The 16,042-nt window shown below is 36.2% G+C and overlaps 1 protein-coding gene across 2 annotated transcripts in view; it reads right to left on the minus strand.

Moving 5' to 3' along the window:
• Phtf2 (putative homeodomain transcription factor 2) overlaps positions 1 to 16,042 on the minus strand; it is a 102,705-nt gene that overhangs the window by 41,508 nt on the left and 45,155 nt on the right. For both annotated transcript variants that reach the window (XM_042684722.1, XM_042684723.1), the window contains exons 4-5: positions 1,808 to 1,877; positions 713 to 871 (exon numbers count right to left, since the gene is read on the minus strand). In XM_042684722.1, coding sequence (XP_042540656.1) covers positions 713 to 871; positions 1,808 to 1,877 — 229 coding nt within the window. The remainder of the gene's footprint in view (positions 1 to 712; positions 872 to 1,807; positions 1,878 to 16,042) is intronic.

The following is a 16,042-nucleotide window of genomic DNA, read 5'->3' on the forward strand; positions in this document are numbered from 1 at the left end:
CATACATAACTAATCATTTAGAAATCAGAGTTGTTTTTAAAAGCAACACATTAAAAAGACTTAAAAGAACCAAACAAATAAAAAGAAAAAAAGAATTGCTTTTTTTGTTGTTGTTGTTTTTTGTTTTTTTTGGGTCCGGTCGTGGGGCTTGAACTCTGGGCGCTCTACCACTTGAGCCAAAGCGCCACTTCCGGCTTTTTCTTTTTGCTTATGTGGTGCTGAGGAATTGAACCCAGGGCCTCAGGCATGCAAGGCAAGCGCTCTACCACTGAGCCACCTTCCCAGCCTCAAAGAATTGCTTTTTAAGTGTAATGAGATGAAGGTTGTTTCTTCTTTGGTCTCAGAAGCTCTCTAGTGTTGTAGTATCATGTGTACTGTTACTAAGACTTCACTGGTGTGCTGTTTTGTTGAGAGACAGCCTAACAAAGCTGTGAGAATGTGGTTCAGGGGTCAAAAATTTTAGTCATATGAATTTCTATTTGTTTTAGTTATCCACACATCTATGTTTTTTTATTATGTTGAAAAATTCTCAGATATTTTTAATACCAAGTATACTGTTTTGTCTCACTATCATACTCACACTTGACACTCAATAGTATAGTTAGAACATGCATTAATAACATATATAACTTAATACATATAACTTAGGAAACCTAAAAATATAACATCTTGAAAGTTAAAAGCAAACTTCATTTCCATCTTTTATTTATACCTTGAAGAAGGTAAAGGACAAGAAGCCAGAAAAAGATGACCTTCGATGTTACTTGTAACCACCACCGGAAGAAAAAAGGAAAAAACACAACTCGAACAATTCCCTTTCTAGTCAAAGAAGTCCAAGGACTTTCAGGCTTTGCCTTGGCGAATGCAGATCCTGAGGAAAAGTAAAGACAACAGCAGACTCCACTCATTATTCTTAATTTCTTTACAGAAAAAAAATTCAGTGTTTGAAAAACAATAGCATGTATATTATTTGATTTTGTATTAATGCTATGAGTGAAGACTTCCAATTTGAGGTGGTAATCACTTTTTAAAATAAGTCTTCATCCTGTCATATTAAATCAGGTACTTCAAAAGATTATTGCTTGAAATAAAAGTATTTCCCCACTTATTTAATAAACATAGCAGAATTGTACTCAAATGTCAATTCCAATCAGAAATAACAGGTTAAAAACATTTTAGTTTCATTTCTAAAATGATACTTCTGGGGTTTGAACTTAAGCCCTTGAGCTTGCTAGGCAGGTAATTACCACTGAGCTATGCCTCTAGCCCATTACCATTTGAGGTTGTGTAATAAGGTTCTATAGTTTGCTAAGCAAAAATGAATTGCTATTGTTTAACAGCAGTGCTAAAGGTAACTAAATTATCTATACCTAATTTCTTGTTGTCATCTTCAGAGGGAGAAAGGACTACTGAACAGCATTTAAATGCTTCCATTCTCGTTTATACTATTCCTATCTTCATTAAGACTCACACTGCAAAATTTTACTTCACAAATGTTCAGATGTGAACTATTTTGACTTTTTTCCCTCCAAATCAATGTATCTCAGACAGGTGCTGGTGGCTCATGCCTGTAATCCTAGCTACTCAGAAGGCTTGAGATCTGAGAATTGCAGTGCAAATCAATGGGCAGGAAAGTCTGTGATACTGTTAGCTCTAATTAGCCAGCAAAAAGTGGAGAAGTGGAACTGTGGCTCTAGTGGTAGAGCACTAATTTTGAGCAAAAAAGCTCAGGGACAGTGCCCAGGCCCTGAGTTCAAGCTCAAAAAAAAAAAAAATTAGAAAAAACATCCAAGTATCTAAGACTCACCTCTTACAAGATCAACATCTATGAGGTCTGGTTTCACATGTGCTGTTTTCTTTGGTTTATTCCTTAGCCCCTGTAACATATAAAAAGTATTATTGGAATATCACATATATATTCTCACATATATAAGCAGAAAACAATCAACTTCTAAATATTTCCCTTTAAAATAAAAACTTTATGAACTAGTCAAAAAGATACATTTAAGTAGTCATTACAAATAGAAAATAATTATAGTATTATAATACATTTAAATACTTTCCAAAAGACATGTTCAGGGATGTGTGTAATATGCAAAGCCTATTTATTTCTCATAGCAAATTTCTAATACAAAGATTCTTACTACCCCAAGCCAATTTGGTTACACAGACTAAATGGTTCAAGAGTCAGCTCTCACTCCAGATTGGCATTAGAATAGTGTGAAGGATGAGTGGGGAACAGAGGTCCCAGAGGGCCTCAAGACTGACATGCCAATCACTGACCAGATCATAATGTCACCTCACTGCCTTAGAATTTAGATACCATAACCAAGAAGAGGAGGTAGTTCTCATGAATTGAATTCATTTAAACTTGAAATTACTAAACATTAAGATTAAATTTCTATAATAAATGTAGAGAGGGTTAAATTAGTAAGGAAAAAAGCTATGGAAAAATAAATGATGTTACTACTTAAGATGAATTTTTAGGAACTCAAAGAACTTAAAATCAGGAGCCAAAAGCTGTGAAACGACACAGAGTATAGATAATTTTTATACACACAGTTAAGAAAGCTTAAGACCTTTCTTTGGGTCTTGATACAAATAACAATGACAGCCCTCAAGTTAAATTCAGATTAAGAATTATTAGTACCTAAAATAAACAGGACAGGGCTGGGAAGGTGGCTCAGCGGTAGAGCGCTTGCTTGCCTTGCATGCTTGAGGCCCTGGATTCCATTCCTCAGCACCACATAAGCAAAAAGAAAAAAAGCCGGAAGTAGCGCTGTGGCTCAAGTGGTAGAGCGCTAGCCTTGAGCTGAAGAGCTGAGGGACAGTGCCCAGGCCCAGAGTTCAGGCCTCACGACTGGACCAAAAAATAAATAAATAAAATAAACAGGACAGCAATAAAGATCATAATTAACTAAAACATCTAAACTAAATAGCCTGAAATCCAAGACACAATTAATCCTTGAATCTCTTCACATATTGTATCTGTCTGAAGTTGTAAACTATGTACAGATACAAAAGAGAAAAGGATAAAATGCTTACAAAAGAGAAATGGAGAAATGGCTGGTTATTGAAGACATAAGAACAATAATTATATCTATGGTTAATCTTCAGGTTCTTGAATTATGTATTTGCAAATTCACTGAGTACTATTTATAGACCTAAATCTATATGCTTAGGCTGATCATAGTGGGTCACAACTGAGATAGAAGGATCACAGTTTAAGACAAGCTGAGGTAAAAAGTTAAAAATAAAAACAAAAACAAACCCCTCTGTACGGTATTTTCATAATAAATTAAAAAAAAAACAAACCCCAAAACCCTATCTCCAAATATAAGCTGGGCATGATGGCACACGCCTGTAATTCCAGCTACTCAGAAAACAGAAGTAGGAAGACTGCAGTCTGAGGCCAGCCCATGCAAAACTTGAGACCCTACCTGAAAGGCAAAGCAAAAAGCACTAAGAGTGTGACTCAAGTAAAGCACTTGCACAAGCACAATGACCTGACTTCAAACCCAAGCACCATGAAAATAAATAAATAGTACATTCCCAGTTGAGGCCACACAAAGTACAACTATGCCTTCTTGCTTTAGCTCTCATTACTGTATGGAAGTGTTCCTACCACAGTCTACTTTGTATTTTTTTTCACATTTTTGCATGTTTTTGTTTTGATTTGTGGTAGTGGGGGGTGAACTTAAGCCCTTACACTTGCTAGGCAGGCACTCTGCTACTTGAGCCATTACCTCAACTCATATTTTTGTGCTCTGAATTAGCAAAATTTTGTTCAAATGATTCTTAGGTACAGTGCTTCAGTTTAGTGTTTCTAAGTGCAAGAATACCTTACTGAGAAAATATACGTCTGCTTTTACCTTTGCTTATACCTGAGTTCCTCACAGTGCTACTGGCTATAAGTTCACTGTTGATGAAATCAATAATATGTATTAAATAAGGGACCTAGGTGTGTTTTGATCAGTTAATAAAAGCATCATGACCAACGGCTCAGGGAACCTAAATCTGCATCTCTCCTGCAGCAATAATTTGGTATTCACTAATTCAGTGTTCGTAGTGACTTTATAAAACATAACTGCTAAGAAAAATGAGAATCAATTATATACTTTATTTCTATTTTAATGTCACTGTTAAGTAGCTGACAGATTATAAACTATTCTCAAGACATCAAATTGGAGAGTAATAATGTTTACAGTTAACAAAACTGTACTTTAAAATTTTAAATATATATTTTTATTGTAAAGATACTGTACAGAGGGGTTACAGTTACATGAGCAAGGAAATGAGTCCATTTCCTATTGAGCACTGTTACCCCCGCCTTTGTTTTTCCCCTACCATCCCTTTCCTCCCTACCTCCCCAACTCCTGCAGTTAAGCAAATACTCTTAAAGAATAAAATAGATCCAAATATTATAATACTGGGAGATTTTTAATACCCCACTCTCACCAAAGGACAGGTCTACCAACAAGAGAATTGGCAAAGAAGCCACCAAATTAAGGCCATATTTCAAGCAGAACTAATTGACATCTACCAAGTTTTCCACCCTAAAATGACACAGTACACGTTCTTCTCAGCTGCTCATGGAACTTTCTCCAAAATAGACCATATCATAGTTCATATAAGGAAATACAAGGAGACTGACATAATCCCCTGTGTATCCTATCCGACCACAGTGGAATCAAGCTAGTTCTCAATAACAAAGCATTCCGTAGAAATTACTCAAATACATGGAAATTGAACAGCACACTTCTGAGCAACACCTGGGTAATAGAAGAAATTAAAAGTTCCTACAATTCAATGAAAATGAATATACATTACCAAGAAACCTGTGGGACATGGAAAAAGCAGTCCTGAGGGGAAAATTTATTGCTCTGAGTGCACACATCAAGAAAATAGAGACAGACCAAGTAAATAATCCCATGCTGCAATTGAAACTGCTAGAAAAGCATGAAAAAATTGAACCTAAAGTTACTAGATGGAGCAAAATAACCAAAAAAAGAGCTGAAATCAAGGAAACTATTTAAAAAAGGCTGGTTTTTTGAAAAAAATCAATAAAATTGATGGACCTTTGGCAAGATTAACCAAAAAAAGAAAAGAGGAAATCCAACTCAATAAGATCAGGGATGCCACAGGAAAAATTACAACAAATACTCAAGACATCCAAACAATTATAAAGAATTATTTCCAGGGGCTGAGAAGGTGGCTCAGTGGTAGAGTGCTTGCCTTGCATGCATGAGGCCCTGGGTTCGATTCCTCAGCACCACATAAGCAAAAAGAAAAAAGCCGGAAGTGGTGCTGTGGCTCAAGTGGTAGAGCGTTAGCCTTGAGCTGAAGAGCTGAGGGACAGCGCCCAGGCCCAGAGTTCAGGCTCCATGACCAGACCTCCCCACCCAAAAAAAAAAAGAATTATTTCCAGAAACTATACTCACTAAGGAAAGAAAAACCTAGCAGAAATGGATGAATTTTTAGAGAACTACAAACTGCCCAAGCTGAACCAAGAAGAAATAAATCAATTAAATAAACCAATATCTTACAATGAGATAGAGGAAGCAATCAGAAGTCTTCCAACAAGGAAAAGCCCAGGACCAGATGGATTCACTACAGAATTCTATAAGACCTTTAAAAAGGAACTAATACCCATACTCCTCAGACTCTTCTGAGAAATAGAAACAGAGGAAGCTATCCCAAACTCATTCTATGATGCCAATATCACACTCATCCCCAAACCAAGCAAAGAGCCAACAAAAAAAGTGAACTACAGACCAATCTTTTTGATGAGCATTGATGCAAAGATCCTTAACACAATTCTAGCCAACAGAATCCAGAAACACATACATTACGACCAAGTAGGCTTCTTCCAGAGATGCAGGGATGGTTTAACAAACATAAATCAATAAATGTAATCCATCACATCAATATAACCAAGGTCAAGAACCACATGATTATCTCCATTGATGCAGAAAAGGCTTTTGATAAGATACAACATTCATTCATGTTAAAAACTCTGGAGAAAATAGGAATGGAAGGAACATTCCTTAAGGCAATAAAAGTCATATACGACAGACCAATAGCCAAAATTATGCTTAATGGGGAAAAACTACAACCAATTCTCCTAAAATCAGGAACAAAGCAAGGATGCCTACTCTCATCACTCCTCTTCAATATAGTTCTGGAAATCCTTAGCCAGGGCAATAAGGCAAGAAAAAGACATTAAAGGGATCCATATAGGGAAGGAAGAAGTTAAATTATCCCTTTTTGCAGATGACATGATACTATACCCCAAAAACTCAACCCCCAAAATCTTAGAACTCACAAACCACTTCAGCAAAGTAGCAGGATACAAAATTAACCCACAAAAATCAATTGCCTTTCTGTACACCAACAATGTACAAGCAGAAAGGGAAATCAAGGAAACAACCCCATTCACAATAACCTCAAAAAAATTAAAATATTTAGGAATTAACCTAACCAAAGATGTAAAAGAACTATTTAATGAAAACCATAAAAACTGACAGAAAGAAATTATAGAGGACACCAGGAAAATGGAAAGACCTTCCATGTTCTTGGATAGGCAGACTTAATATAGTAAAAATGGCCATACTGCCAAAATTGATACACAAATTCAATGCAATTCCTACCAAAATCCCAATGATGTTCATTACTGAAATACAGAAAACAGTCCAAAAATTCATATGGAACAACAAAAGACCTAGAATAGCCAAAATAATTCTAGGCAAAGAAGACAACATGGGAGGGATCTTGATATTGGACTTCAAACTCTACTATAAAGCCATAATAACAAAGACAGCTTGGTACTGGCACAAAAACAGACACAAAGACCAATGGAAAAGAAGATCCAGAAATAAAACCACATGCTTACAGTCAGCTGATATTGACAAAGGAGCCAAAAACATACAGTGGAAGAAGCACAGCCTCTTCAACTATTGGTGCTGGGAAAACTGGGCAGCCACATGCAGAAAACTAAAAGTGGACCCCAGCCTGTCACCATGCACTAACATCAACTCAAAATGGATTAAAGACCTTAACATCAAACCTGAAACTCTGAAACGACTGCCGGACACAGTAGGATAGACACTTGAACTTAAAGGCACAGGCAGGAACTTCATGAACAGAGTTCCAAGGTCACAACAAACTGGAGAAAGTTACCATTGCTAAGATATGGAACCAACCCAAATGCCCCTCAGTAGATGAATGGATCAAGAAAATGTGGTATATATACACAATGGAATTCTATGCCTCCATCAGAAAGAATGACACTGGCCCATTTGTTAGGAAATGGAAAGACTTGGAAAAAATTATATTAAGTGAAGTAAGCCAGGCCCAAAGAAACAGGTCCCATGGTTTCCATTATTTGCAATAACTAGTATATGTCTGAGACAAGCAGAAACAGTCAGATAAGTTGATGGTAGGTGAAATGAACCCCAAGATAAGGACTCAAATGTTTTTTCTTTCTTGCTATTGTTTCTAACGTATTTATAAGATATTTCTTTGTTGAATCAAAGAAAGGTTGGACAAATGGGATTGCATAAAGTTGCAGAGCTTCTGCAGGGCAAATGACATAGCTAGCAAGATCAATAGAAAGCCCACGGATTGGGAGAAGATCTTTACTAGCCATACAACGGACAAGGGTCTCATATCTAAAATATACTTGGAACTCAAAAAATTAAACCCTCCAACAACAAATCCTCAAAGAAACAACTGCCCAATAAATAAGTGGGCGAAGACTTAAAGAGAAACTTCTCTGAAGAAGAAAGAAGGATGGCCAATAAACACATGAAGAAATGTTCAACATCCCTAGCCATAAAAGAAATGCAAATCAAAACAACATTGAGATATCACCTCACTCCAGTTAGAACGGCAAAAATCAAGAACTCTAACAACAACAGATGCTGGAGGGGATGTAGACAGAAAGGAACCTTACTTCATTGTTGGTGGGAATGTAAACCTGTTCAACCACTTTGGAAAGCAGTATGGAGGTTCCTCAAAAGACTTCACATAGAACTCCCCTATGACCCAGCAATCCCACTTTTGGGCATTTACCCTAATGTTTACAAACAAGAGCACACTAAAGCTACCAGCACAACTATGTTTATTGCAGCATTATTTACTATAGCTAAGATCTGGAACCAACCCAGATGCCCCTCAGTAGATGAATGGATCAAGAAAATGTGGTATATATACACAATGGAATTCTATGCCTCCATCAGAAAGAATGACATTGCCCCATTTGTTAGGAAATGGAAAAACTTGGAAAAAATTATATTAAGTGAAGTAAGCCAGGCCCAAAGAAACATAGGTCCCATGGTTTCCCTTATTTGCAATATCTAGTATATGTATGAGTCAAGCGGAAAAGGTCAGATAATGTGATGTCAGGAAAATGAACCCTTAGATATGTATTTTAATGTTTTTTTCTTTCATGCATGTGTTTCTAACGCATTTATAAGATTATCTCTTTGTTGCTTTGTATGTCTCTCCCCCTCAGTATAACCCCTGCTTTCACTATATTTGATGTCAGTATAACTTGTGGAGGAGATGGGGAAAAACCAGTTGTTTAAGGATACAGGTGGACCTGTTGCAACAATGAGAAGTACAAGTTGTCATGTCCAAAACGAGCTTTACAACGTCGGTGCGAGGGGGGAGGGGGGGTTGGGGGGGTGGGAAGGAGAAGGATTGGGATTGGGGGGGGAGGCTGGGAAGGGAGGTGAAGGGTAAACAAAGGAGGAGGCTGCAATGCTTGGTAAGAAATGTACGCATTATCCTGCCCATGTAATTGTAACCCCTCTGTACAGTATGTTCACAAATAAAATTAAATTAAAAAAAAAAAAGGTATCTCTTTGTTGCTTTGTATGTCCCTCCCCCATGGTATAACCCCCGTTTTCACTGTATTTGATGTTGGTATAATTTGGGGAGGGGAAGGGAAAAAACAAATTGTTTAAATAGGGATACAGGTGGACCCATTGCAACAACGAGATGTACAAAATGCTATGTTGAAAAACGAACTTTACAAGTTTGGCTGGGGGGGGGGTGTATAGTCATGGAGATGGGAGGGAAGGGATGGTAGGAGAAAAACAAAGGAGGAGGCAACACTGCTTGATAAGAAATGTACTTGTTATCTTGCTCATGTAATTGTACCCCCCTGTACAGTATTTTCACAATAAAAATAAATAAATAAAAACTTATTTAAAAAGAAATTGGAGAAAGACTCGACAAATGGGAATACCTTAAAATAAAAAGCTTCTGCATAACTAAAGACATAATAACCAAACTAGAAAGACAGTCAACTAACTGGGGAAATAAATATTTACCAGCAATATATCAGACAAGGGACTAATATCCAGTATATACAGGGAACTCAAGAAACTAATCCCTCCCAAACCCAACAAATCAATTACTAAATGGGCAAGGGAACTAAAGAGGGACTTCTCACAAGAAGAGATAAAAATGGCAAAGAAACACATAAGGAAATGTTCATCATCCCTGGTTGTAAAGGAAATGCAAATAAAAACAACCCTGAGACACCACCTTACCCTAGTCAGAATGGCCCACATCCTAAAGTCAGCCAATGATAAATGCTGGAGGGGACGCGGAGAAAGAGGAACCCTATTACACTGCTGGTGGGAATGTACATTCATATAACCACTTTGGAAAGCAGTCTGGAAGGTCCTCAAAAAGCTAAATATAGGCCTCCCCTACAATCCAGCCACACCACTCTTAGGTATCTATCCTGAAAAACAGGAACCAGGACACAAGGACACATGCACCTCCATGTTTAATACAGCACTGTTTATAAGAGCTAGGATATGGAAACAACCCAGATGCCCCACCACAGATGAATGGATCTAAAAATTGTGGTACCTATATACAATGGAATATTATGCAGCCGTTAGAAAGGACAAAATAATGGCATTCACGGGGAAATGGATGGAACTAGAAGAAATCATGTTGAGTGAGGTAAGCCAAGAGCAAAGATACAAACAAGTGGTCTCCTTGACAAGTGTATGTTAAATCCAAAACGTAAGGAGATACAACAAAGTAAACAAGATTCGAGAAACAAAGGACCTCCATGAATCATTACTAAATGACCCCATGCTGATGACCACACACACACACACATATATATATATATATATATATATATAGAGAGAGAGAGAGAGAGAGAGAGAGTGTGTGTGTGTGTGTGTGTGTACACTGGAGGGAAACTAGAAGGAGGACATAGAAACAGAGGGAAATGGGAAAACATGCAACAGCAGGTCCCATCAGCTGCACTGGTCACTGATCAAAACAAACTAAGCAACTCACTGGCAATAATAGGAGGGAGGGAATGAGGGAAAGAGGGAACAGCTGACACTAAGCAAAAGGAAAGAAATGTACATATAACCCAAGGTGGAAGAAATAACTGTATTGTCAAAGCTCATAGAACTCATAAACTTTATAGACCATGATAAAGACAATTTGTCCCATGAAGGTTAGAATCTGTGACTTCAACGAAGTATCACTATCCCACAATACTGTGAAATTTGTGAAATTTATGTAATCATTTAATCACAATAATAAATTAAAAAAACACACAAAGGGTTTGTAAAAACCAAACTTGACAATGTTCACTGATAAATCAAGCAATAATTTTATCACAGAAATGAAAGATATTAACACTAAGTATGAAGGTTAATATATCCTGAATGTAATTAAGTATACATATTGTAAGTTTGAAATTTTTTAATTTGAGTTAAACTCTATTTGTATAAAAGTAGTATAGCTTCCAAAATAACTATAATTATGGACTTTCACAAAGTTTAACTGAACAAACAAAATAAAAATTGATGGAGGTATGGTTCAGAGGCAGAGTATTTGGGGGGGGGGGGGCAGTCCTGGGGCTTGAACTCAGGGCCTGGGCACTGTCCCTGGGCTTCTTTTGCTAAGGCTAGCATAGAGTATTTTTCTAGTGTGCCTGAGGCTCAGAATTCAATAGCTATCACTGAAGGAGAAAAAGAAAGAGAAAGACGATTTTTAAAAATGAAAAATTTTAAAGTATTAATTTATGAACAAACTACAAAGTAGAAAGAAAAAACAAATGTAAATTAATCTGCAAAAATAAAAATATATTTTTTGAATACACAAACTCTTACAATAGTATATTACCACAATGCAATGACTCAAATTGTATGAAGCTTTATATTTTAAATTTTGAGTACAAAGATAATGTTGAGACCAAAAGAGAAAGTATGTTTACATATAGAAAGTACTTCTGTTCAGCAACTTAGCACTCTTATGTATGGAACTCATATAATACTTAGATTCCATAAAGGACATATAAACATCATGAAAAAGAAAATTATTTTATGGCTATTACGTTTAAGAAAAACAGCTTCATTCTGTATATGAATATCTGAACTATTATCTCTTTATCCATCATCAGCAGATGGAGCTTTTGTTATTTCATTTTTGGCTATTGTGCTCAGTGCTACAATAAACATGTGAGTTCAGATGTCTCCTTGACATATTAATTTCATTTCCTTTGGATGTTTACCTAGGAGTAGGAGAGTCAGATCATTTGCTGATTCTATTTATTTCTGGCAATCAGGTTTAGTTCTCCCATCTCTCTTTCCCTCTATAATGATTTCATAAGCTTGTATTAAAGCTTTAAAAGTTTTCTAGGTATGAAGGGGAAAACCCTGCAATTTACTTTTCGCTTAACACAAAAACTGTAGTTTATGGGCTACCATGTGATATTTCAATGCATGTACACATTACATAATGTTTCAATCAAGTATTGAAACATATATTTATACATTCAAAGTCCTTTGTTAGTTGGGTACCAGTGGCTAACTAACGCCTGTAATCCTAGCTATTCAGAAGGCTGACATCTGAGGATGGCGGTTCAAAGCCAGCCCAGGCAGGAAAGTCCATGAGCCTCTTATCTCCAATTAACCACCAGAAAATTGGAAGTGACAGTGTGGTTCAAGTGGTAGAGTGCTCACCTTGAGCTGAAGGTCTCAGGGACAGTGCCCAGGCCAAGTTCAAGCCCCATGACTTTGTTACTTTTTTTGTTGTTGTTGTTAGGGTTTTTTATTTATTTATTTATTTTAATGGTCAGCTCAAGGCTAGCACTCTACCATTTGAACCACAGTGCAGTTTTCTAGTGGTTAACTGGAGGTAAGAGTTTTATGGACTTTCCTGTCCAAACTAGCTTTGAACCACAATCCTCAGATCTCAGTCCCCTGAGTAGCCAGGATTACAGGCATGAGTCACTGGCACCCCATTTGTTACGGCTTTTTGAAACATTATCTGTACTTATCCATAGTCAGCCTATTGTGCAAGAACACCCGAGACCTTCTCATTCCTATCTAATTGCCTTCCTCTTATATTCCCTAGCTTCAGGCAACCACTACTCCATTCTCAACTGCCATAAGATCAATGTACACTTCACATTATGAGTGAAATCATGAAGTACTTGTCTTGGTGGTATACTTGGTTTATTTCACTTAACATATTTATCACCTAGCATGGTGGCACACACCTGAAATCCTAGCTATGTGGAGACAGAATTGGGAGGATAACCAGCCCAGGCAAACATAGCGAAAGATCCTTTTGGAAAAGCAAACAAATCAAAAGGACTAGGATGTAACTCAAATGGCAGAGTGCAAGCAGAGCCCTGAATTAAATCCCAGTACCTCAAACAAACGAACAAAAGTCAGCAATGTAAATAGTGTCAATTCTTTGAATATTATTATTACATACTTCAAAAATGCATTATAGGTCTCAGCCTTCCCTGTCATCCAGTCAACAGTATCAAGCAACAGCTAATATAAATCCTTCCTTACCTTAACCTCTATTCAGAATTTAAAATGCTTCTGTACAAAAGAGAAAGAAGCTAAATGCCATCACACACACAACTATAATTCTACCACTCTGGAGGGCAGAGGCAGGAGGATTATGATTGAAGGCCAGCATAAAACGAACTTAGGCTATGTAGCAAGACCCCATGTAAAAAAGTAAATTTTTAAAAATAAGGGAAATTACACAAGTAACATAGTAACCTGTGGAGGCTTCCAAAAAAACAAAAAGTTGTGTGTTTTTTAAATTTTTAGATTGTTACTATAAATGTGATATATAAAGGAGTTACAGTTACAGAAGTAAAGAGTTTATTTCTTTATGGACAATGTCACACCTTCCCTCAATATCTCCTAGTTTTTATCTCCCATCTACACCTACAAGTTGTATAGCTCATTTTCAAAATAGTGTGTACTGCTGTATTTACCCTTAGTCCCCCCCTCTCCACCTATCTTCCCAAAGACAGATAAATGAAAAAAACAAGATAAAAGGAAAAGAAAACAAAAAGAGCAATGAAGAAAAAAACATTTATTTTCATTCCTTGGAGTTCATCTCAATAAATATTACTTTATATGATCAGATGCACATAGGCATTTGGCCTTAGTTTTCCTCTCTTAAGTTTTGTTTTTGAAACATATAGATACTGATATCTTTAAATTTCAGAAAATATTCAAATGTGCCAGATATTAATATGACTTCTCAGGATACTTTATATCTGTTTTCTGTTAAAGGTTTTGTAGTCATTGAAGAGAATAACAAGTTTTAAGGCATCTTAATAGACCTCTCCATTACTCTTTATTTGCTTTACTATATTTTCTCCCCACTTCTCTTCATTTGTCTACTCCCCTCTTCTTAACTTCATGAGTCTATCTTTTTTCTGACATGTTGAATTAAAACCTCTTTATACATCTACTTAAGGATAGTAACTGTGTTTGTAGGTTGAAATTTCTACTTCTCTTTTCTTTTTTTTTGCATATTTGGCTACTCATTAAATGTGGTATTTCCTGTCCTCCTCTAAATCACCTTTCAACAAAAATCTACTCACTTCTCTATCTATGATAATAGATATATAATATATATATATAACATACATATACATATAATTGTTATATCTATACACGTTTTATATATTGATAACGCTTACATCATCTTCCCAAATAACATTTCTAGATTTCTAGAACAGAATTGTAATCTTCTTTCTTCTAGTATTTCCTTTTATATTCAGCACTGTCTAAATAAAATTGTAAAACATAAATTTAGCCAGCCATTGGTGCTTAGGCCTTTAGTCCTAGCTACTCAGGAAGATCATGGTTTGAGGCCAGCCTAGTCAAAAGGTTTTCAAGACCCCATTTCAACCAATAACTGGGCATGAAGACATGGGTAATAGAGGAGGACAGCCCAGACAAAAAAGTTCATGAAATACCATCTCAACAGAAAAAGTGTGGTATGGTGAAACATGCCTATCATTCAGCTATGGTGGGAAGCATAGACAGAAGGATTGCAGTCAAAGCTATTAAGGGAAAAAGCAAAACCCTATCTCAAAAAAAAAAAAAATCAGAGCAGAGAAAGGGCAGGTGAATGCAGTCATAAAATTAAATGTATGTATGTAAAAATGGAATGAGGTAAACTGCGGGGGATGCACAGGGTTGAGAGAGATTGGGGATGATGAAAGGGGTAACATTGATCAAGATGTGTTGTACTCACAAACTGACTTGTTGAATTAAAACCTCTTTGTACATCTACTTAAAGTTAATAACAAAAAAAGCAAAAAGGCCTGGAAGCTTGGATCAAATGGTAAAGTGCCTGCCTAATAGACTCGAAGCCTTGAGTTTAAATTACAGAACTGCCAATAATAACAAATACATACACACAAATTTAATTTTGTGCTTAGAATCCTTCAGTGTCAGGCTGGGAAGGTGGCTCAGTAGTAGAGTGCTTGACTTGCATGTATGAGGCTCTGGGTTGATTCCTCAGCACCACATAAGCAGAAAAAAGCTGGAAGTGGCACTGTGGCTCAAGTGGTAAGATTTTACCTTTTTAAAGAATTACACTGTTGAAATTCTCCCCTAAATCTACCATATTTCAGTTAATACATTTATGTATACTTGCATACCACCCAAGCTAGTTAGTTACTTATGTGTTTATAAACCAATTCTAGTGTCTACATATTAGGGAAAACATGCAACCTTTGTCTGTCTCTCTAGGTCTCACTTGCTTTACTTAACATAATTTTTTCCAGGTCCTTCCATTTCTTTGCAGATAATGCAATATCATTCAGTGTAATGAATCAGTAAAATTTCATTGTGTAAAACCACACATACTCACACATACACATACACACATACACTCCACATTTTCTTGACCCATTCATACATTGGTACTGGGGTTGATTTCATACCTTGACTATGGTGAATAATGCTGCAAAGAGCATGGTTGTGCTGGTGCTTTAATGTAATCTTTGGCATAAATGACCAGGAGTGGAATTGTTGCATCATAGAGTAGTTGTATGTATAGTTTGTTGAGGAATCTCCATACTATTTTCCAGAGTTGCTGAACAAGTTTACAATCCTACCAATAGTCTATTAGGGTTCCCTTGTGCTCTCATCCAGAATTTGTTACTGTTTGTATTTTTACTGAGGCTATTCTAACTGGGGTGAGATGGAACCTCAGTGTTTTGATTTGCATTTCCCTTATGGCCAAAGATGTTGAGCAATTCTTCATTTGTCTCTTGGTACACACTACAATTTTATTATATGTATTGATTCTTCAAAAAATAGTTTAAAGATAATTGACAAATATCAAAGAATTTTGGCCTGTATTTTACTTTGCCCTTTTGAACAAATTTTTACAGAACTATATTTGTGTTCAATTTTATTTAAACTTTTCTATATAAAATAGAAAATGCTAAGTAACTACTATAACAATCTCTGGGCCCAGATTAAATTTATCTCGTGCATGAACATACTGATTAGTATTTATGCAAGTAAAAAAGACAAAATCTTATTATTATAAGAGTGCCGAGAAACAATAGATTAAGTTTAAAAACAGTTTTCATGCTAGCAAGATAGCCTATGAAAATATCAGCATGAAACATGTAATTATATGTCCAAGAAAAAAATTTTCACAAACATTTAAATTAATACTTTACTTTTCTAAATTCTTTTTAAAAATGACAAAC

This window comes from Dipodomys spectabilis, unplaced genomic scaffold (genome assembly GCF_019054845.1).
Source record: "Dipodomys spectabilis isolate Male_0828 unplaced genomic scaffold, ASM1905484v1 ptg000089l, whole genome shotgun sequence".
Taxonomy (NCBI): Eukaryota; Metazoa; Chordata; class Mammalia; order Rodentia; family Heteromyidae; genus Dipodomys; species Dipodomys spectabilis.